The 24,685-nt window shown below is 35.8% G+C and overlaps 1 protein-coding gene across 26 annotated transcripts in view; it reads right to left on the minus strand.

Moving 5' to 3' along the window:
* DLGAP2 (DLG associated protein 2) overlaps positions 1-24,685 on the minus strand; it is a 448,813-nt gene that overhangs the window by 219,232 nt on the left and 204,896 nt on the right. For 25 of the 26 annotated variants that reach the window (XM_050315350.1, XM_050315349.1, XM_050315348.1 and 22 more), the window contains one exon: positions 15,672-15,704. The exons of the other annotated variant lie outside the window; for it this stretch is intronic. In XM_050315350.1, the coding sequence (XP_050171307.1) occupies positions 15,672-15,704 (33 nt within the window). The remainder of the gene's footprint in view (positions 1-15,671; positions 15,705-24,685) is intronic. 26 annotated transcript variants of the gene reach the window in all.

Raw genomic sequence — 24,685 nt, forward strand, 5'->3', positions numbered from 1 at the left:
AACAGTAGAAATGCATACACACACCCTTGAAATTCTCAATATATAGCCTTTAACCCCCTTTTTTCATGCCATTCAGCACTGCTTCATTGTAGTATTCAGCTTTACATTCTTGACAATTAAGGCTGACTTGATAATTATGAGCATAGACAAGGCTTAGTTTTCAATGGGAATTCAGTGGTAGGTGGGGCAGCCCTATAGATCTCCAAAAAAAATCCCTTCTCTTTTTCCACAGCTGTCAAACAAATATACTTAAAAAAAAATGTCAGCATAGGCTTAAGGTGACTATTATTGACATACAATGAAATATTTAGACTTGACTGCTTAACACAAGGCATGTGCTCAATTGCACAGGCTGAGCAGACAACTAAACAAATAATGTATTATTAACCTCTCTTATATTGTTGGTTGACCAGTGATTTCACAGCTGAATTATTTGTAAAAGTGCATACATTGTTCTTGGTCCAAGGCCTGGAAACCGTGTACTTCAGAGTGTCTGTGTTTCCCAAGATTCTGTGGAAGATTTGTCAGTGTCCTCATGGCCCAAAAGGTCAATACTAGAATGTGTAAATGTCTTATGACAATGACCCTTTGGCTAACTCATGAGGCTAGCTTCTACATAACCCTGTATCAGCAATATTTTTGCTGCTCTTAGGGCACCTTCTTCTTCTACATATTTTTTTTTGTGCTTTTTTTGTTGTTGGTTGGTTGGTTGGTTTTGGTGTTGTTTTGTTGTTGTTTGTTTTGGTTTGTTTTGCTTTTGGGACTGTTTTTGTTTTGTTTTGTTTTTTAAATAACCTCTCCAATTCTGAATTTTCTTCGAGAATAGATTATTCCATCTTCTTAAACCTTCTTCTAGCAAGAGCACCAACAGAATAGGTAGTTTGCTTATCCTCAGCTATTGAAATACTTATTAAGGGTTATTCGCATTTCAGACACAGGCCACAGCAGCTGCAGTTTTGCAAATGAGCTCTCTTTCCATCTTTCACAACATTGCTTTGGGAACAACCAAAGCTCTGACATGCCTGAATTCTGTAACTACTCAAAGGCTCCAGTCTCACTAGAGATTTCATCCACCTATCTTATCCCTTAAGTACGCTGCTCTGGAAAAAAAAAAAGTTGGTAACCGAAACAATCATAAGGGCTAGCACTCAATTGTTTGCTTTAGACTTTTACAAAGTCTACTTAGTAGAAATATGACAAAAAAGGAAAGCACAGTGGGAAGAGAGTAGATCAGTTTAGCCAGCCTTGTCTTACACATCAGTTTGAGAAAAGAGACAAGGGACAGAATGGATTTGGATATCAAACTTACCTAAGAAATTGAGATGTTGTGTTTCAGGATTATGTTTAATCCGTGATATATGCTTAATTAAAAACTTTATTTTTTCATGAACACTATTTTTTTCTCATTTAAAAACTAAACTGAAAACCAACCCACTCAGTGAAGCTTTGATACGCACTCAAGGAACAGCCCTTGAGCTTGCCTCTGTTACCTGATGTAAATATCCAGATGTGTTTTGAGGATCAAGGTTGTTTCACTACTCAGTAAAGTAAAATGTTAAGAGACACAAACTGACTTGAGGGTAAACAAAGCATGTTGGAAAAAAAAGAGTATTATTTTATCTTTTTGTTTCTCATATACAATAAAAACACAAAAATCACACATTAAGTGGTAAGACTTGGATTAGTCAGTCATTGAAGAAGGTACTTGTTTTAACTCAGTTTGAAATCAACCCTTGGAAGCTGATCAAGGTAGGACTGAGCAAGGTTAGTGAGGCTACTGTCCAGAAGCCAGCAATCCCATTGCTTCATTCAAGGCTGTAAGCTCAATTACTTCAGTGAATCCAAAATGACAGGCTGCTGTCAGCATCATAAACTTCATCAAGAAACCTACTGGCAGCTAGCATAGCAAGCTTCTCCTTTTAGTGTTCCAAATAATTTTCAGTAAAATTAACATTGTAAAAAGTAAGATTTAAAGCCTAGTAATCCACTGCATGGTCTCTCCAAAATGTGATGTTTCTACAAATGTCTATTAAATGTGTTGGGATATATACCAAGAGGCCATGCTTTAGATCTGAATATCCACAGTAACAATTTCTTAAACTGTAAAAATGAAAATCATAAGAAATACCAAACAATTTGAAGTTATGTAAATGGAATTATACAGTGAATAGAATTGTTGTCTTTATGCCCTTCTTGTGTTTCATTTTTAGTCCTTAAAAACAGAACTAGGAGAGGTGACTGAATTTTGCTTCCACTTGTGGTTAATGTGTTTGTCTATTTCTCTTGTACCATTGTGGATAAACAACCATCTACTATTTCAAAGAATGATTACACAGGCCACCAGAGACCTGTTCTACATTAGACTTTAAATCCAGACCAGACCAATCTGGAAAACAGACTCAGTTTCAGTGTTCCTGTTCTGAACTAAGTGGAATAGGGACTGAAGGGTGTATCATATCTTCTGAAGGAGAGATTGTCAATCAGCTATCAAGTACATTTATTTTACAAAACATTAGTAAGCACATTGTCATAGGAGTCTCTACATTTGCAAGAGATGTTTTCAACAAGTCTGACCTTTTATTTTAAAAGTAACCTCAACCTAAAATTTCAGACCACCTCTTTAAAATTAGTATTCATTATAGTCACTTCTCCTGAGGAGAGGCACTGTATCAGTGTTACTCCATCAGAAACTACAGCCAGAACAAAGCTTGCCAAAAATGTTGATATAGCTAACTTACCACTGTATAAGCAATTACTTCTTCAATAAATTATGCAGCATTTATTAATCAATGTATTCCCTGTTCAAAAAATAAACAAAATCCTCTACTGTGCATATTTTACCAGTAGATGCAGTATGAAACATTATGCTGCAAGGAAACAGAAAGAAGAATGGTGGGGAGTTAGTGCTCTAAATTCAGGGTGAAACAGGAGAGATGTTTACCACAGAGTGAAAAATGTTCCGTAAGGAATTGGTGAGTTGAAGAGAACATCAAAGCTGTGAATATTTACAATGCATTTATGTCTTCCTAAGCCAGAAAGAGAGGATTATCCTGGCATTTCTTGGAATTGCCCTGATGTGCTCCCACATTTTAGTGTGAAAACAATTATAATTCATTTCTACAGATTACATTTAATGTTGCTTCTGTTAAATAGTGTCACTTTCACTTCATAAATTTCTTCTGGCTTCACTGTACATTTGATGCAGCTTATTAAGAAGGTCTCTGTGAACTCAATCAAAACATACTAGATGTTATCTGAAATTTAAAATTTAGTAACCAGCCAATCACTATAAAAAAAGCATAAACATCCTGTTTACACCTTATGTATTTACTGAACTGAAAGAGGAGATATTTAATTACTGGGAGGATATTCTTCACTGTAAGAGTGGTGAGGCACTTGATTAGGTTGCCCAGTGCAATTGTGAATGCCTCATCCCTGGAAGTGTTCAAGGTCAGGCTGGATGGGGCTTTGAGCAAAATGGTCTAGTGGAAGGTGTTTCTGTCCGTGGTGGGGGTTGGAACAAGATGATCTTTAAGGTCCCTTCCAACACGATTCTATGTTTCTATGATTCTATTTAAAACTATCTATATGTGTTAGATTCTACCTCAGAGCCTTCTATTGCTGTAGTTGCTTAGGTGCCTGTTGAATGGCACAGCATTTTGTGATGTGATCACAGCTGATTCACAACAGCTTAAAATAGGACACTGATCTCTTACTGAATTAAAAAAAATAAAATGAAAGAATCATTGTTAATAAACTAGTATATAAATCAACAAAAAAAGTCCTTAACTGGGATTCCTACACACTTTTCAGAAATAAAATGCAGTGTTTAATTGCACTGTTTACTACTATAGTTTTTAAACCTTAAAAGTCATCCAAATGTTGATTTGGGCTTTTTTTTTCTAATTCTCAGCTGGAACCACTTAATTCTCCAGCAGCAGGTTTTTCTGTAGAAAATACCCTCTGACAAAAATGATATACTGAAAGCCATATAGAGTGACTGCGAATTTTTTTTATAGCTACAATAACGTATTATTTAATATCATCTATTATTTAATAATGGATCTGTAGAAGTGTCCCAGAATATTACATGCAACATTACTCTTTTTAATTTTAAGTATGAAATTATATCTCTAGAGTTGCTTGTTTCTGAAGTTTTAACTGTAAATGGAATTCATTGCATGTTAATGTAATTTAATTTTTAGTTGTGAGGGTAACATAGGTTTGCAACAGAATGTTAGTTATTTAGACCCAAGTGTTCTTTGATTGCAACACCTTGCAATCAGTCAGCAGGAATAGTAGCCAACTACACAGTCAACTAGGGTTGTACTTTGTTTCTCCATCTATCAATGTTCCACTCAGGATTCTTCTCCAGTTTTTCTGCCTGTTATCTCCATCATTCTTGGAGACAGTAACAAATTGCCTATATCTTTCCCCTGTGAGTTGGAATGATTGATTTGTCAATGTCTAGTTAAAATATCTTGCACAAGTCTTTATATGTCATCATATTCAGAGGCTGATCTTTCTAAAAGACAATGTTAGGAATAGAGCACAGATGCAGGCACAAAGTTTTCAACCTCATCTGTCTTGTAGAAGAAACTAAGTGCAAAATTTCTGTAACTGTCCCATTTCAAACTCATTAATCACTTCAGTTTGCAATTGCCTAGTCATTCACATACATCAAATCCGAAGCTTGCTACTTTGAAATAATTATGGCAGAAAGGTACTATGTGGTTTAGAAGAGCACAGATATTTTCCACGGACATATTAAAATGCTAAAATGGAACCAATTTCACTGCAGGTGTTAAACCCATCATCCTTTGCGGGCTATGAGACCGGAAAAAAACCACCCTGCATCAATGGAATAGAGCAAGAATTCCAAAGACAATGTTGGACTTAGTCCCTCTTCTGTTACACCTTCTATGACATCCATAGCTGATCTTTTGTGCTAGATGCTGCTGCATCCCATTAAGAGAAACGTGGGTGTTTAATCTTCTTCCATGGTCTCTGTACTCTCTTGTCACAGAATGAGAACTTGAAGCTCAGTTATATCAGTTTGAGGGATCATGAATGTGTCTGTCTCCTTTTAGATTACAGGTAATCTGAGTTCACCTTTTCAAGGTTAAAGACATTGAGCGCTAACAAACAAATTAGATTTATAAAGATTCTGCAAATAAATCACATTTAGCTTATTGTGACTTAAGTCATGATCCACCACAAGGAAAGTAGGTTACATTGTGTCATAAAAATAAAACACAGATAGACATTTCCCTTCTTTTGTTCCTTGCTGCTCTTGACTATCACTATTGTCTGATGATAGTTCAGAAGTTCTTTGTGTTTTTCCAGTTCTGCTCTTGTGTAAGCCTCACCATCTAAAGCTTCACTTCTCTTCCATAACACTGTCTTCTCCTTTGTTAAGCAGAATTTGATCTCTTGGCTACCTGAAATCCTCCATCAGTCAGTGAATCTGTTGTTTATTTACCAAATATCTGGAATTCAGTCTTGAAAGCTGAGTTTGCCTTTGCCTATATGTCTTGTGGGAGCTGCAGTTAAATCTATGGTTGTTGAAGCTTAGAAACCCTACATTGTTAATATTCTGTCTAAAGTAAGAATTTTTCCTGTTACTTTTTTTAGATTTTAGATTAATATGAAGACATCCATAAATAAGAGTATAAAAAAGCCCCATATTTAAAACAAAGTGCACTCAGACTCAACTTTTCAAGCAGAGAACCTTTGTTATCCAGCAAAATTCCTAAATTACATATTGATGGCTTCAAAGAATTTCTCATAACAGAGGCTGTCATAACATGTTCCTTTATCTGAGTGCTTTTACAACATGAAATAAATCATTCCAAGTAACCCTCTCCCAAGCTGGGTTTAAACTCTCAGCAACTGGCTAGCTAGAAAACAGTAAATACATAAACCTTATGATATTAGAGCTAGATTTAGCTAGCAGAAGAAAAGGCCAGAATTTAAACTTAATGAACTTTTCTTGATCATAAAGTGTCTAGCCTGTTAACACAGACCAAATAAAGAGTAATATTTTGGTTTAGCTTCAGGAATATCCTCTAGCTCCTTCCTGTTGTTTCTGTGATACAAGGCAAATATTGCAGTGGTTGAACAATCACTTAATCAGGTGCTTCAACACCAGAAAAGTGAAAACCACTATGTCTAGCACAAAATTATTTTTAAAGTAGTTTATATAAATACAAAGGAAAACAAAGGCAGAAAGAAAACACCCACATGTTCTTCATCAGTAAGGGAATTAATTTTCTTCTATATCAATATGATGAACAGAAGATTACTGAGGAAAAGGCGAAAATAAAATCTCAGTGGTGCCACTCACGGCACTAACTTAAAGCCTTATTTGGTTCATTAAACCCATAATTTACAATAATCTACAAAAGGAATATTGCTCCATTGCTAGTTTTTCATCTTCTTGTTAAAGCACAAAGAGATGGAATTATCTCAACACTTTTAGAAGTTTCTTTTCAGAATGTCTGATTTGTGTAGATATTAAGTTCTTAAAAAGTACACTGTCATGATATAGTTGACAAACAAGAAATATAATGGGCATAATAAAAATTTAACACAAGCTAAAACCCCCAAGAGGTTACTGGCTCCACATATGCTGAAAGAGAAATCATTTCCATGTTTTAATAATTAGTCCATCTCATAAAGAAGGTTAATAATGGACACTACTGAAACCAAGTTCAACATTCAAAGTTTCTAATTAAACGAGAAAATTACAAACTCTTTTTATTCCAAGTAACTAGTTGGACCAGGTATGAAGCCCTACATCTGACAGAATACATTTGTCTCATTATCTTTTCATGGGGTACCTTAAGTAAAACAAATGAAGACTGAGCTATGACCCTTGTGAAGACTTAAAATAACAGCTTACTCTACTCATTTTTCTAAGCATGCTGAGGCATACAGCAGTACTCCACTTGTACCACTGAGAAAAATAAGCTATGGGAAAAGAACATACTGACCCAAGTTTCTCTCACATTGTATGCAGTTAAAACCTGGAAAACCAGCTGTGGGGTAAGAATGACACTGTGGCACATGCTGACTCTTTATGCACCTTAAAATCAATTCTTCAAGTAACTGGAACAATACCATGTCAAGATTTTTCTGAAATATTTTTTTCAGAGACAGCACTGAAGAGCTTGCTTAACATTCCGCTGCACAAGCTAATTGTTATTAACACAGTTGCTGCCAACGTATTTTTCATTTTCATGGTCAGTCAGTAGATGTGAAAAAAATATGTCCAACTACATACTCAAAGCTATTTCTTTGTCACATATTATTACAGAAAAAAGTCAGCTTTAATATTTTATAAGGTGTGCGAAGATTCCAGTGACTAAAATTGTGATGAAAGCTGATGGAAAATAATCAGCAGGTACAGAAATCTAAATCATTCTGCTTGAAGTTCTTTGCTATGAAAGTCTTAGCTCTTTTTCTACATAATATTTCCACTAATACCAGTTGTAGCTCTGCACAAAGTAAGAGCTCAGGATTTTCATAAATTGTTGAGATGAATGTTGCCAGAAGTTATCTAAGATTTATGCAAATGTACACTCTAAGAGAAGTCAGCATTCCTCCTGAATGGAAATCTCTTTTAAATTAATGCAGCTTTTGGCTTCAAAGAGGCATTCCTTTTGCTATGGCGTTGTTTCTTAACCTTTTCAGATTGATGATCTAGAATCGAAGTAAAAATCATTCATGTTTTGCTCAGTCAGAATGAAATGGGTACATGCGTGCAATAATAATCACGTAATTTATCTGTGCATGGGTTTCAGAAGATGGATTGGAAATATTCAGTCTTGAAGGTCGCAGTGTGTGGTGATGAGAAAGGAAGGTTTTCTTTGCTTTCTGTTACTGTTCTGTGCTTCTCAAACCTTACAATTGATTTTCTTAAAACTCTCCCTCTACCCAGAAGAGTTAAACACCGATCAAAAAGCAGTAACAACCTTGCATACAGAAGATGCAGCGATACTGTACAGCATTTTGCATCTCACTGGTGTTCAGCTTCACATCCAGAATTAGCCTCACCTTTTTCTAGAAGCAGACAAAGATACTGACAGTGACACAAGGCTCTTGTTAGATTTAGAGCTGCAAGTTAAGGCAGGCCTAGGTTTCCTTATAAGCACCAGGTGTATGCAGAGGCCAGGCTGACCATCTGAGTGTGCCCTGAGCCTGGGACTAAGGGACAGGTCCAGGAAGTGATATGGTGCAAGTCAAATCAAGCCTGCAAACTGTCCACCCCAAGATATACACTGCAGAACTTAAAACTGACCCATAAGATAACCAATTTCAGCTTTACTGGGTCAAATCCATAGTAAATTAAATAAGGATGTAACGCCTTTTTTTTTTTTTTTTTTTTACATAAATCTGTATGTTTTGGTAGGAATCTGTGATGTTTCTTTATGCTACAAAGGTGCAGAAGTGTGTTTCTAAAACATAAAGTATGCTAGAAGCTGTAGGCAATATTCTGGAGACATTACTGTTAAACATAAAGAGATCTGCTTTATATATATACAAAGCAGCATTACAGCTGAATGAATACACAAACCCTAAGCATTGCAGAGCATGAAAATTAGAAGCTAAGGAAAGCACAGACAGTTCACATTATAAAAGCAATGGTTTCACTTATGATACATACTTCTAAAATAACATCTTTCAGAGAAGTGTGCTCCTGCAGACATTAACATTCAGCAGACAAATTGGACATATAGGAACTACTCAAAACAGGACATTGCATGTAATATGAAAATGTGCTAAACAGTTAGCAAAAGAAGAAAAGTGCAAGAAAGAATTGTGTATATATACATATCTACATATCTACTTCTATGCAAAAGTTAATTTAAAATAGCATCTTCTAGGCTGCACTGACCTTACATTGGTCTCTGCTCCAGCAAATACTGAAGTCCTGAGGACTATTTAGTCCCATAAAGGACTGAATTACATGTGCACCTTCGTTCAGTATCAGCAAAGGAAATATTCACATTTCTAATGCTGCATGAAACATTAAGTGTTTGCTGATTATAGCCTTTGAAGCCAGTTCTTCTTCCCTCATTCCCAGAAATAACAGGATATTCTGAATTGGAAGGGACCCATGAGGATCATCAAGTCCAACCCATAAGTGAACGGCCCCCACAGAGACCAACCCCACAACCTTGGCATTACTGGCACCAGGCTCTAAACAACTGATCTCAGGGTCAAATTGGCTTTTCATTTATTTCTTTATACTGAAGCAAAAGAGTTGGGATGGTCCTTGTCTTTGGTTGTTGTTTTTTTTTTTTTTTTGTGTGTGGGGGGGGTTGGTTTTTTTTTAATCACAATAATGTAAAATGAATGTACAAAGAATATTTTCTGCATTCAGCATTACATCCTGTTTGTTCAAATTAAATCAGGTTTGGTTTTTTAATTATTTTTTGGTTTGCAAAAGTCATGAGAGTGGATCAGTAAATGAAAAAAACAATAATATAGTTTTGAGTACAGCTGTTTCCTGCACGTATAAGAAATAAAAACAGCTGAAGAATTTACTTAATTTATTCAAAATATAAATAACAGGTGAGAAGGCCTGGAAAACAATTTTTTTAAAATTTTTCTTAAAATAAAATGAGATTTTTTCTTTAAAGACTTTAATCTTAAATTACCACAAGATATTCTGTAAAAGAAACATACCAAAATTAGTATTACCATACCTCACCCTCAGCTTACATAGGTCTTAGCCCTTTAAATATACCATTCTCTATTCAGCACAATGATATAAAATGGGCAGGGTTATTACTACTTACAGACAAAAGTATTCATTTTACTCATACCATATATAAATTTGCAAACTATACAAATATAAACTATAGATGAGTTCTAAAATGAACCTTCAAATATTTCAAGTATGACTAGACACAGAGCTTTCTCAGTAACAAAATCTTTAGCAGAAATACTGTAGATGACTTTTGCTGTCTGCCCAGAAGCAGGCAACATGAAGATACAGTTCAATGTAGTTTGAATAAAAAAATACTGTAACTCTTTCCTAAAAATCATGATACACATCTCAACTCTTTAGAACCCAGTACAGTTCAAGAATAACGCACATTGCGGATATACTATAAGATGGTATCCTAAAGAAATTAACGAGTAGAATCCCATGTATTAGCCCGGTGAGAAAGAGATTTAAAGATATTTAGGTTCACACAATCTCCAAATTTTGTATATAATCTTTAAAAACATGCAGTGTAACTGAATATTCTATTTTTGTAAAAAAAAGTTCAGTATTTGCAGACTACACAATGGAGAATGAGAGCATATATTTCTATGAAACTTGCAAACATTTTCGTGAAGATGAAAAATCAAATCACTTCACTTTGAGAGTAGTAGCTAAAGTGCTAAAAATAAAGTTCATTAATGATACTCAGATCAGGAAGAAGTTTCATACTGCCAGTAATTTTACCATAACATATTATTTAAATGCTAGCAAGGAAGTTCACACAGGCACACAGATATGAGTGCTCCTGACAACCAATGTGTTGGTATACAAATAGATCAAAGCAGAAAGACCAAAGACCTTGACCCTGTATTTACATAAATTTTTTCATACCTAACTGGAGAAAGTCAGCATTATGTCAATCACCTCAGGTAATAATTATGAATTATTATTATGTCGATAGCAGGAACCATAATCTATTTCAGCATTTCAGTGATATATTTACAGAATAACAAACTTCCTTATTTGAAGAAACAACTGTGATTTTTTTTTTTATAATTAGCAAGAAAAGGAGAAATATTAAAATTAGAAAAAATAGATGTTATGATCTGTTATTGTTTCCTTAAAACTGTCAGGATTATGTGTTGAGAAATGCACTTTGCTTCCTTAGACAACTTTAATTTTATTACTGGTAATTGTCAGTCTAGCAAATACAGCAGAAGTATAAAAATGTTAAGACTACAGGACTCTTGAAAGTCATTGCTAACAGTGGAAAAGCTGTCAGTTCTCAGTGTGGATTACTAAATGTTAAGATTAGCAAAATGAAGATTAGGAAAATTCTCTGGAGTTATTAATATGCCTGTAATAGTTTTCCACTACATACCCCGGGAAATGTTTATATTCAGAGCCAGAACTACACAGATGGAACATCATCAATATTAAGACATATTGCCAAGCTTAAGGTACTTTTCTCTGAACTACCTACTCTCCAGATTCTTTATTAAAAACCCCACAAAAAAATAAAAACAAAACAAAAATAGAACAGACTAACAAAACAAAGCAAAAACCCAGGCTTATTTCCCCCACAGACTCCAACACCTTAATATTAAACAGAGCACAGAGGGTGTCAAAGCTAATAGTACCTGAAATAAATACACCACTCCAACACTGACATATCTGAAAAAGACATTTTTTTCATCAAGGAAAATATGAGCATTTCATTGTTACTGTCAATTATTTATTTACATTTCTTATATTTCTCTAATTCTACTGAATATTTTATGCATCTTGTGAGCAAACGATTAAATTTTACAATTTGTTTTTATTTCAGAGCATTTAGAATTTATTTTACTAAATAAGAAATTAATTAAATCCATCCTCCATTATTGATCATATTAAAATGCCTTCTACAATTAATTGGCATAAAATTCTGTATGGGTAAATAAGTGACACTACCTAGCATTCTTGTAACTTTGTTAAAATTTTACACAAACTTATTTACACATAATAATTTTACACAAAATTATTTTTGCATCTTAGCTCGAAAATCCAAATCAACAGTGAAAGAAATCTCAATCTTCTGACAGTTGGATTTGTTAGATAAAATATAATTCTCAGAACTTTCTCAATCTTTTGACACTTGGGCTCATGCAGTATCTATGCATCAGCTGTATCACCTACTAACTGTTTAACTTAACAAAATAAGTTTGGAAAAAAACCAAAACAATGTGCAACATGAGATACATTAAGAAATAGGTCTCACATTTATTTTACTAATTAACAGAGTCACTATTTTAAGTTTGCTACCACAAGCTTGAATGCACCAACCACTTCTTGTGCCAGTTACTGGCAAAAAATAATGGGCATATTAATTCAAACTGTTGGTGCATACCACAGCCCAAAAGAGATCTGAGACACTGAGGAAGAATCTGAACTACCTGGACAAATTATAGAAAGAGTAAATCACTTCTGCAGTTGTGAAGGATATTAAAAATGCCTGGAAGAAAAGCTTCCATTTGCACAGGTTTTGAGAAGACAGAATGGTCTACTGAAACCTTAGCTGCCACCAAAATTACTTGTTTTCTGCTTTGGTAACATAGAAAATTATATCTGATAATATAATCCTTTCAAAACCGGTGAACAGATATAAAGATTTAGAAAGAACAGAAACATCTGCTAGAGGATTAATGGGGATAACTGAAACTTCTCATGACTATTCCAGTCCTTCTAACAGAGTACTTTGGCTGTCACAAGGACTGAATTAAACACGTGTCTCCAACATGCCATCCTCACTTAAAATCTGAGCAGGAATAAAGCAAAGAAGAACAACCCTACGATATTTACCAGGACAACACAATCTGTCAACTGCAGATCACTTCTGCGAAGCCACAGGCTGTTGTCACCTGTCTGAAAACACATCATTGCTGCTCTTGCATTTCCAGAAGAGGGATCAGCTTGAAGTAGCCACACTAATGGGATTCTGCAACTTTAGTTTTCTCCCAGTATAAAATAGGCCCGTGTTCTTCAAACATCTCACACTGACAGGAATGGTGGCTGACGTGCTTTGCAACAACAGAGCAAAACCATGATTTTTGAAACAGAACACATACAGCTCATACAAAAGTCTGATTCTCAAACAGAGACCTCAGTGTTGTCCAACTCATTCTCTTTAGAGGGGATGCAAAGGAAGACACAACACATTTGTCTGAGAAACCAAAAGTCCCCCAGGCAAAACACTGAAAGGAGAAATTTGTCCTCTCATTCTCATACTCACTTTCAAATCTGGTATTTTTCACTTTATAAAATATGGACCCATGTTGGCCACACCTGTGCAATATCGTGTATGCAGATAAACGCATTGGCTCCCTGCAGGGCAGCATTAAACGCTAAAAACTTGTCAAAGGGCCCCCAGTGAAGAGCTCTGTTTTACACAGTCATTTCCTATTACACTTGGATATACTGGTAATCCAGGACAAAGCTGCTGGTTTTGAAGGGGGGAGTGATGGTCAGAAAAATGATGAACCATAACAAGAACAGTGAGACTGCAGTTGACCAATTTGACAATCAGAATTTGTGGCTTGCAAAACACTTCCATTCTGCCACCTCTCTTACAGAAGGCAGAAGATGATGAGAAACTTAACCCTAACTGCCTGCAGGTTTTTTCAATAAATGGCAGAGGAACTCAAAAGACGTAAGATGTGAAGCATTGTCTTCTTCTCTCCCAAGCCAGGGAGATTTCCTCACATCTGCTATTTCTTGATTGAGTCTCTGCTCTTGACCGGGTCTCTCCACTTTGGAAATTAATACAGGAGGCCTATACTTTGGCATGTCTGTCCTAAGATTTTTCAAATTCATCTTATTATACCAAAGTACATTAATGTACTTAGTGAACTTTGATTTTGTTTGTGAAAAGGAGGACGGAAAAAAGGAACTTGGAGGCAAACAGTATCTAACATTAACTGATATCCTCTCTGAATTTTCCTCAGATACAAAAAATGCAAACTACAAGCCACAAAGTATGTAAAACTTCTGAAGAAGGCTACAGAGAAGTCAGAGATTCCACCTAGAACACTGCAAAAACTTGATTTTTTAGTTCTTCCCTTGTAAGCATAGCAAAATTTATAAAATGTCACAGTGGAAAATTATATTTTTTGAGGTTTCTTTTGTTGGTTTTTGGTTTATACAACAGAGTTGTGAGGTTTCGCTTACAATGGCCTTCTAAAAACTAAAGCCATATATACAGAGAAATTGCTTCTTCATCATAAAATCACATTCAAAATTTCTGTGAATGTTCATTGTTAGATCAGAACTTGTGCTAATCTGGCAAGGAAAAAAACTTCAGCTTCTAAGTCTTGTCACTATGACATTTATGCCAATATTTTTAAAAGTGAGGCAGACAATTGTTTAATTAGCATTCCAGTAACACTGTGTTTGAGAGGAGAGACTGGTGATCCATGAGACATTCACTCCTGGGAAAGTTCATTTCGAAATAGTTAAATACTGAATGTTATGTTCTTGAGGCCTGTTCCTACAGCAATACATATTTGTCTTTTGATTGTAAGTTTTCAGTCATACAAATGTTCAAAAAATTTATTGCCCCTTTTTTTTTGGAATTCCCTTTTTATAAAGTTCATTTACATTTATTAATTTTTGCAAAGTTGAACAGGTATGAAAGAGCAGTAATAAAAAAAAGAAAGGAGGCCAGCATGTAATAAACCAGAACTAATCCAATAAATAACACTGGACAATCTTATCAGGAAAGATTGTCATGAAAGGTAAACATCTATCTTATTTTTCCTTTTCATATGTGTATCTGTACTATTATAAATTGATCAAAAAAAAGACAAAGAAAATTAAAAAAATCAGGAAGTTACTGTTTATTAAAGGAATGTGGTCAAAAAGATTTCTAAAACAGAATGCAGTAAAAAAATTTATCTAAAACAATTATTTCTCAGTAGATAACAAGGGAGAGGCAGACAATTAATATTTAATTTACTGAGTTATTTCATTAGATGCAAGGTCTCAAAGCCTTCCACTTCCAGGCTTCCTCTCTTAATAACTTCTCCCTCCTAAATTTATAAAACATTAGAAGCATAATTTTTTTTTTTCCAGAAATGATTCAAGGTACAAAGCTGAATGTGTTTGGGAAGAGCCTAGCATCTATAATTTTGTTTTTTAGTTAATATACTTTGCTCTAGCATTTACATTTGCTATTTTGAACTCTGTTTCTTAGAAAGACTCCAGGTTGATTTGAAACTAAGGTCAGCCTTTTGACATTTTCTTTGTAAAAGCACCAATGTTAATAAATAAATAAATTAGAGATATTTTCCTCAATAATAGCCTAGTTTAAAAATTGCAATCTCATTGCTTCAGCGTTCATTTAGTTAAATCGTGGGTATCACCTTGGCATTTAATTAGTCACTTGGAAAAAAAACAAACAAAAGAAATCACCAAATCCTGTCATGTGGGCATATATTTGTACTGCATAAGTTATTGCTTAATGATCTTAATTTCAGAAGTAGTATTTATTCACTTCACCTGCTGAAATGTGTTAGCCTCTCTGTAAATGTAATATCAAATATAAAAATTGTTTTCCATTTCCTTTTAAGTCCAATCTCTTTGTTTTCCATCCTCAAATTGATGTCCTTAAAAGTGTCTTTACACTCTCTCGTACCCCAAAATTAATTTGACAAACACTCAAAAGAATAAGAAGTAAGTATTTCAATTTTTGCTCTAATGGAATATTTGTCCTTTAAGGTATTTCCTGCCTGGAGCATGTACTGTGCTTTTCTCAGCTTAAGTCAATTCATTTTTTTGTATCTAACAATGGGAAGAATTTCTTTCCTTGGTTTTCATCAGTCATGTAATATTTCCAATCTATTGTACATGTGCGTTGTTTGAGCCAAGTGTTCACCTCTAGCTGCTTTGAAAAATATTAGTGTGAAAACACACTCACCTTCAGGCTCCCCACAGAGTGTACACTGTGACTCTGAAAAGAAAAACAGAAAATTATAATTTCTTTGTTTTAAGATGTCACAATTATATCCAAATATAACAAAACAAAGAGAACTCAAAGTTAGCATGAAAAATGTAATTCTATTTTCAGCACACATTTCTTAACAGCTGCAAATTAATCTTCAAAAAAGAGTTTCTGCAGGAAGACTTTTAAAACAGAACTATATAAAAGTTTAGTTACATTTATATAACTATCACTTTCAGAGACTCCAGCTGAATGCCTTGACGTATCAGGACGTTTTGCTTCCACTTGACTTTTTTGTATTTTTATACATACAATACTGCAGTGACAACAGTCACTCAAACAAAAGTTTAAGCCTCCTAATATTTTATTTTTGGAGGCAACAAACAGTAATAATGTCAGAGTTGTTATATCCCCTTCCCATAAAAGAATCCCAAGTCCTCCCAGGCAAGAAAAGTCAAACAGTCATGTAAATGTGCAGTTATACTCTGCAAAATATTCAAGAACAGAAGTAAAGAAAATAAAACTCCATCATAACAAATGGACAATCTCTAAATGTGCAGTTACTATTTTATCCACACACTACTGTTTGGAGTTGGCTGTCTTAAAAAATATTTTGCTTAATGTACAAATATATGCACACAGGGAGGAAATATTTTGAAGTATCCCTTAACCCCAGGCTGCTTCAGGAGTTAGTATCAAGCTGTGAAGAAAGCTATTGTTTAGAATCCAAATACCCAAAACAATTGAAATCACAGGGGATGTAATCATGTGGGCAGATAATTCTGATATACTTGTAGAAGTCCTACTAGAACAAGAAAGCACAGTATATTTTAAATCACAAATCTCTGAAATCTCCATTTTAACACTCAGCTGAAGAATGACATCTCTAACAGCAACAAGAATGCTGAAGTAAATATATATATATATAAATGCAGGCTCAGACACACATGTGCATGTGTATGATTTTATATAAAACTACAAAAAGCAGCTTAGCACACCTGGTATATAAAAATCCAATAAAAAAGCTTACTGAAATTATCTCCATCTTGAATAACTAATAGAAGATTGGACTTTGGCTGTGATCTTGACTCAAAGGCAAAAAAAAGCCAGTAAAATAGAATATGAAACACATGCACTGAACAGATTGACCTTTATAGCACTGCTGTGACACTGACAGTTATTTAGAAGTACTTTCTCCATACAGATAAGAAGCTGTCTCACAGTAGCCCACTGTTGTAATGGCACTTGACCCTACATCTTTCATATATTTTAAACACGTTAATCATTGTGGTTTTACTACTGCTAGACACTGTAGCATGCACGAGGGAAAAGAATGAGAAAAAATCAGCTTATCCAGGCAGCTCTGCTGCTGATAGGTGGATCACAACTTTTAGAACAGAATAAAGTTGCATGATTGGGAAGGATTAAATTTATTGCAGTTCAGCACCATGAAACCTGTAGCTGAACAGTCTATTGATAACAACTCACTAATGCTCCAGCAGCTCTGACAAACTGAAAACAACACCCCAACATCAGCACCGAGAAAATCTCCAATGAAAAGCACAAAAAGCCTGGTCTCTGGTAACTCAGCCCAATTTCTTTCACTGCTGAAAAAAATGCACTTGCCACAATGATGCCGAAATGATGCAGAGGAAGCAGCTCAGAAGATCTTATTTTCACTTTTAATTCAAAGACTTTCTGAGGTTTTACCGAGATGGGCTGCCTGCCTGCCTGTGTGAAGTTTATTTTCCTGATTGATAAGGAAGAACAAGCCGAGACTTGGTTTCTGAACTTCTGACTTGTTTCTGATCCTCTGTGTTCTGCTAACAACTGCTTCATTGGTTTGTTACAAAGAGTCTGCCTGACATTTTTTGCAGCTCAAAACACCATCCTCCAAAAGTCCCCACTCAAGAGTACAAGTTAGTAGCTTCCCTCCTTTTTCCTCATAAACATAAATTAGTGCCAATATAGCAAGTCTGCAGCAGGCTAGATAGTCTACCCACAAAATAAGGGACTGCAGCTATGCCTACTGCCAGAAAGCTGTCCAAAAGCTGGAGAAGTGTCAGCACTATCCCTGCCAGACCACTGCTTTGTTGGAATTCTTTCAGATGTTTCTTTAAGGTCCCATCTCTATGGGCAACCCAGGTGTTTCTACCCCTATCTCAGCATACCTGAGGAGAGTTCATGGGGGAGGAGAGTGGGGTGTTTTAATTCACCAGTGTGTGCCTTCCAGAGGCTGAGAATCATTTCAAACTGACAGCAGCACCTCTCTCCCTACGCTGGTAAGAAGTAGACTTGGTGGATGTGAATGATTCACCAGTAAGCCTCTGTTTAAGAATTTCCCCACTCTACTTTGCCATTGTGGGGGAGGATAAGATGCCCTTTTTGTTGTGCTCGACACATACAGATTGAGTGACAAATAAAAACAGAACCACTGTTACTAGGCATGTGAACATGACAAGGAGGTTGTACAGAGCTCTGTTTTCCACAGAGCCTCTGTGTGAGAGAGAGGGAGAGAGAAATAATTATTTGATACTAAGGTCTGTTTAGATCTGTACATTCTATGGTTATTGTTGAGAGATTGCATGCCCTAGGTTTCCAAAACTAAAATCACATAAAACATACACATGGCACTCAATTATTTGTAGATTTACATTATACAGAAATACATAAATCTTAAAATTCTGTAAAGAAGCTATGACTTGATACTCATTTTAACTTTTTTCCTCTGTAATGAACTTGCTGTATCTTGTTAGAAAAGGTCTTTCTGGAAAGCAGCTCAATACTAAGCACTTGTACTAATTTAAAATTTTTCTATTTAAATTTCATTTCTGGGGAGAGATGACAGCAGTGAAGGACATGACAAAAGTATAAAAAGTTACCACTCCATCCAGTGAAATTACAGTTTTTAGGCTTAGATGGATCTCACCCAAGACTGAGTGTCTCAGTATTAGTGTTCAAAATCTAAAGTACCCTTAAAAAGTTTACCAATCTGTGGAAAGTAACAGCCATCTAATCTGCCTTAGAAACATATGTAGCATGAGATGAATCAATAAATCACTTTTTTTAAAGTACTCATTCATTTTTTTATGTCGTAAGAGGTCCAAGACTACATCTTCATAGTAACATTCACTGCGAAAGAGAAATGTTCACTGTAGGTGACCTCTGGAGGTCATACAGCTCAGCCTCCCACTGAGAGCAAAGCAGGGCTGTTGCCAACAGAAGTTCAGTTCAGCTGTGGCTTAATTGTCAAGTCCTGAAAGCCACCAAGGATGGAGATTCCACAACATCAATGAGCAGCCTGCTCCAGTGCTGCATCAGCCTTGTTGGGCCCTATTTGAATGTCTCAGTCTGCAGTTTGTGGCCATTCTTCCCTATCACATCACTCAGCACTGCCAAAATGACTTTGGCTCCAGCCTGTCTGCAACTCTCCTTCAAATAGCTGTAACCCGCTGTGGATCTTCACCCCAGCTGACTAAATAAGCCCATCTCTTTCAACTACTCTGACCAGAGGGCCCTCTGCCAGACTCACTCCAGTTTCTCCCTGTGCTTGCGGAAGCAGGGAGCCCCAGCCACTGAACACAGTATTCCAGGTGCAGCCCCCAGCACCAGAAGGAAACAATAACCTCCTCAACCTGCCCATCCTACTCACCCTGGCATAGCCCAACATGGACTTTACCTGTTTGCAGTGAGGACACTGCTCACTCTATGCAACTTGGTATTCATATTCGTTCAGAAGAAAAAAAGTTAATAAATTAAGTCTTAGCAAGGTTCCCTGATATAACTTCAGGCCATTCCCTTGGGTCCTGTTACTGGTCACTCCAGAGAAGAGATCAGTGCCTGCCCCTCCTCTTCCCCTCATGAGGAAGTTGTAGAGTGTGATAAGGTCTCCCCTCAGTCTCCTTTTCTCCAGGATGAACAGATGAAGTGACTTCAGCTGCTCCTCATACAGCTTCCCCTCAGGGCCCTTCACCAAGGGCCCTTTGTTGCCCTCCTTTGGACACTCTCTAAGAGCTTAATATCTTTCTTACATTGTGGTGCTGAAAACTCCACGCAATATTCAAGGTGAGGCCACATCAGTGCAGAGCAGAGCAGGACAATCCCCTCCCTCAACTGGCTGGCCATGCTTTGCCTGATGCCCCCAGGACACAGTTGACCCTCCTGGCTGCCAGGGCACTGCTGACTCATATTTAACTTGCCCATCGATCAGGACCCCCAGGTCCCCTTTCCTGGCACTGCTTTCCAGCATCTCGTTCCCCAGTCTATACATATATCCAGGGCAGCCCCACCCCAGGTGCAGGATCTGACACTTTTCCTTGTCGAATTTCATACGGTTGGTGATTGCCCAGTCCTGTAATTTCTTGAGGTCTCTCTGTAGGGCCTTCCTGTCTTTAAGCCTCTCCCTTGCACAACTCCTAGTAATGGATTACGTCTCTACATGTTGTAATACTTTAGATGGACCAGAAGATACTTTCACAGGAGGAATTCTTTCTTTACAGTATGTTGCTAATCAGTTGGACTTAACAAAGATGCTCCTTCTTGCAAACACTCACACACCTGACTAATTTATTTGTCATATATCTCAATAGTAAAATGACTAATATAGGCAAGTATTCAGAGATTTAGGATCCAATAAATCAATAGGACAAGGAAAACCTGTATTTATATTATTAATCTCACTCTGTCATTTTGAAATTGTGTAGCCAAGAGAAATAACCTTCCCAGACACAAAAACTTGCTGACTAAATAGGTCATAAGAAAGATCTTTTGAAGAAACAAATTTATCATGAAGACACAATCTCTGTTTTCCCCCAAATATTATGAAACTTATTTCATTTTTATAGTTTTTCTTGTCTAACCTAAATGATAAGAAGAACTAAAAATAATAAACCCAGACATATAAATGCCAACATTCTTTCTCAAAAAAGCAGAGTTCAACATTCAGTTTTAAATTAGAATGAAAATGAATTATTCTGCTAGACACATTCACCTTTCCTTCTTTTATATACTTTTCTTGGATGGCTGGTGCAAGTGTAATAAAATCTACTATAAAGAGGTACAATAAGGAAAATAATATAAAATATAATAAATATATATAAAATAATAAATAATAATATAAAATAATATAAAAATATACAAAATAGCCATTAAAAATAAATTACAATTCAAAATACCCATGCAAGGTATATAATCTAATAAGACTAAGACACCATATATCAGTAATATTTTAAATCAGTTTAATGGAATGCTGGTATTAAACAGTTAACTACACTTTACCATACACTATGCACTCAACAGGGTTTACCCAGATTATGGAGTCCAACCTGGATGAGTTTTGACCAAAATTACAAGTAAGTTATTTGGTGCGAAATAATATGCAAAGGTGAGAAGGAATGCTGGGGATAACTTGTTACCTCAGCACCACATTCAGAAAATGGATGAGGTCAGCCCGTCTGACTACCCCTTGAATAACACCACACGTCCAGTTTTGTATCTCCCCTTCATTGGTTTAACAGGCCTTTCTGTCTCTCTTTTCACCTGATACTTTCAGATACCCTTTCCAGCTCTTCCCCTCTGCCCATATTGTTTTAAATTTTAATTATAAATGCATATATTCTCTATTCCTTATATTTCTCTATGCGGTTTTGCATTTTTTTAACTCACTAATTCTGTTTACTGAGTGGCCAAAAAACATATAGCACTGTTACACAATTACTGGATATCACTGCCTATTTGAATCCAAAGTTCAATGCATCAGAGTAATGTTTCACAGAGAAATATGGTTGTCTCACAGAAAACAATTCTCAGTTTGCCTTTTTTTCCCCCATTCATTAATGCAAAACAATAATAATTTTAAAAACAATGAAAAAACAATCAAGTTCTAATGAGGAAATTTAGCAGACAGTGCTTTAGATTTTGGTTATAATGGCAAGAAACACAACTGTTTCATCAATTCATCAGCATGTTATGGCATCAATGTCTCTTTACATCATTTTATTGATGTCAATGAAACAGAACTCTGCAACACTCAAAGAGACAGAGGAGCCATGCATTATATTGAGATTTAGTGCTGCTGAAAAGCAAAGCACAATTTAAGGCTAAACTGTGAGACTTCTGATAATTTTAAGGATTTTAATTCAATATTTGTATATACACATGGCTATAATAGTGCAAATAAAAGCTGACAGTATTATGAACTATGTTTTCCATTGTCTCTACTCATGTGTATTCTTTCCTCTTACATCTTTTGCTTTATCTGTAGCTTTTTCCTCCTGTTGATATCTCATCACTGCACAATATCATCTGCTAAAACATCAATGTGACAGACATGTAGGATAAATGGCAAGATTTTATTGCGCCCACCAACATTCTCCATTCACAATCATCCTCTGTGTTCCACACTGATGCCAGAGTAAATCCCTTGGAGGTCTCCTGCTCTGTGTTCAGTCACCCATGTAGGTAGGCATTGACCGATAAAACCCAAATAGCCTTTTTTTCCAGAGAGACCATTTTTCCTACAGAATTTTTTCTAAAGTATTCTCTAAAACCTCCGATGACAGGGAATAAAACCCTGCATATGCAGATGGTGAATAAAATTTTGAATGCAGTAAGGAAAATTAATAATATCCCATTGAAATACTAATTTCCTTAAGTTTTTTCCTTTTTTTTCTTTTCTCCTCCCCCCCCCCCTTCTAATTCTTCAGTTTTTTCTCACAGTCATGGTTGGTAATAGTCATCTCATCTTTGCTGTTCTCCAAGTTAGCCACATCCTAAAGTTAAAAGTGCCCCACTCTGAATACAGTATATGAGCTGAATCCTTCCACTGCCTGGTAGAACAAAATATTTACCCTTGTACAATTTCTTATATCTTTAAGAATGCCACTGGCCTAATTTAGGGCGGCATTATTTTCTTGGTTGAAATATCATCTCATCCTTTTGGACAGAAATTTGACTAGAGGTGCCTGGAGCAGTCACCATCATAAGAATGAAGTAAGTCAAGGATACTTTGTTGGTTCACCTTTGCAGTAAGACCCCTATTCATGCAATCCATGTAAGCCAAGTGAAATCCACAAAGCATTCAAGGTGCTTTTTACAATTTTTTGTTTGAAACTACAAAGTGACAAAAATAATCAAAATGGCACTACTCCAAAACACTGTATTTCTTACATTATTTTGAGTGCTGACAAATAGCACAACAGGAAAAGAAAGCAACCATTTTCAGACTCAGATTTTTTTGGGCCCATTTCCATGAACAGTCATAAAGGAAATAAAAATTATTTAAATCAAAAGAAAACCACACATTTACATTTGTGTGCATGTACGTATGCCTATCTGTCCATCTTGAAACCTGTTTTCTTCTTCTTAACAACAGTATTTACACAGAAAAATAACAGTCAGTTCATCATGCAGAACATGCTGAAAAACGTAATAACAACAATTATTTATAGCTCTTGTGGATACAGCCAATAAATGTATTTCTCCCATTGAAACTATTTCTACAAGCACTTCTTGCTGAGTGTCAGAGCCTAGTTGCCTGCCTGCCTCTCACTGTTGATCATTTACTGTTATGACCTCTCTCAAGATGAGATTCCCTTTCATTTACAATTTCAGCTTTCTTCTGTGGTATTTATTTGACTGTGGTATTTATAACAAAGGGCCTTTTACTGCCCAGGATCGAGCCTTGGGGTTAAGAAAAAACAAATAGCTAATAAAGTTTTGAAGAATAGGAAAAATACAATAGGAAAAAAACCCAGCTGCCTGTGAGAGACTAGAGCTGGGCTATATTGGGAAAGACAGGGCAGGGGAAATGAGTAGTCCTGAGGAGGGCAGATACTGAAAGAACTTGAAATAAAAATAGAATACAGAATAGCCATTATTAAAATAGAATGAGCCTAAAGCAGAAGCAAATCAACTAACCTGGCATCAAACTTTGCATCCTTTTGAGCAAATGAACTGACATCCAACCAAATGCATAAAGCAACCACTAAGAGCCCATTATTTTTCCCAGATAAAAATATAAGGTTCATGCTCAAAGCAATGCCAAAACCCATTCATAGTACTTGCACATCAGATCCTTCTCCATATGGAGTTTACACATCACACAGGCATTAACCAAGCCAAAAGAGATTTCAGAAAAAAAATTATGAGATCAGACAATCAAATATTTCCATAGGAAAACAAAAATAACTGAAGTAATAAAAAGCAAAATATTAGCCACTCAAGAAATAAAAAGAGGAGGTAATGTTTCTCTTGGTGATCTGAACTCAAATGCTTTCTTTTTAGAGGAGCAGTCATAAACACAGTGATAAAAAGGATGTGCTTTAGCACACTTCCAATACGCATTTCAAGTGCACAGTATCCAAGTGGAGAGTCCAAATATCCCAAATGAGTCCAAAAAAACCCAGAAGATGTGTTTATAAAGAGCAAATACATATGTCTTTCTCCTCCTTTTTCCTCATTTTCTCATATTTGACGTTCAAGGTTAAAGTGAGTCAGATGCCTCACAGCCAACGTTAAGAAGCTTGCCATCCCCTAATCACATTGTAGCATCTTTATGAAAAATACCAGAGGGTAAAGGTGATGATCAAAAATTGTGCAAGAGGAGACCTATGAGAGTGCTGTGAAATACAAAACTGAAGACAGTTTACACTTTGCTCGCTCTAAAACCCCTCTGAAGCCAATGCAATTGACATTGGAGTTCAGCCCAGGGTCAAATGTCAGAAGTATAGGAACGGCAAAACTACCCAGGCTATCTATCACCATTCCTCTACTTTCTATCTATTTTTTTCTATCTCTTCTTTCGCTTTGCTCAATTTAAGAGATTTCATTAATAATCTCAGAGCCTCATAAGAGCAAATAAATTGTACAAATCCAAGCTGAGCATGATATAACAAAGAACCAAACAGAAAGATGGCAAAAATATAGGATGGGACAGCACAGTTATAGAGAAGATCACATACTCTGATACTCTGGTGTGGGTTAAATTGATT

This window comes from Myiozetetes cayanensis, unplaced genomic scaffold (genome assembly GCF_022539395.1).
Source record: "Myiozetetes cayanensis isolate MyiCay16 unplaced genomic scaffold, myiCay2020 scf2-11, whole genome shotgun sequence".
Classification (NCBI taxonomy): Eukaryota; Metazoa; Chordata; class Aves; order Passeriformes; family Tyrannidae; genus Myiozetetes; species Myiozetetes cayanensis.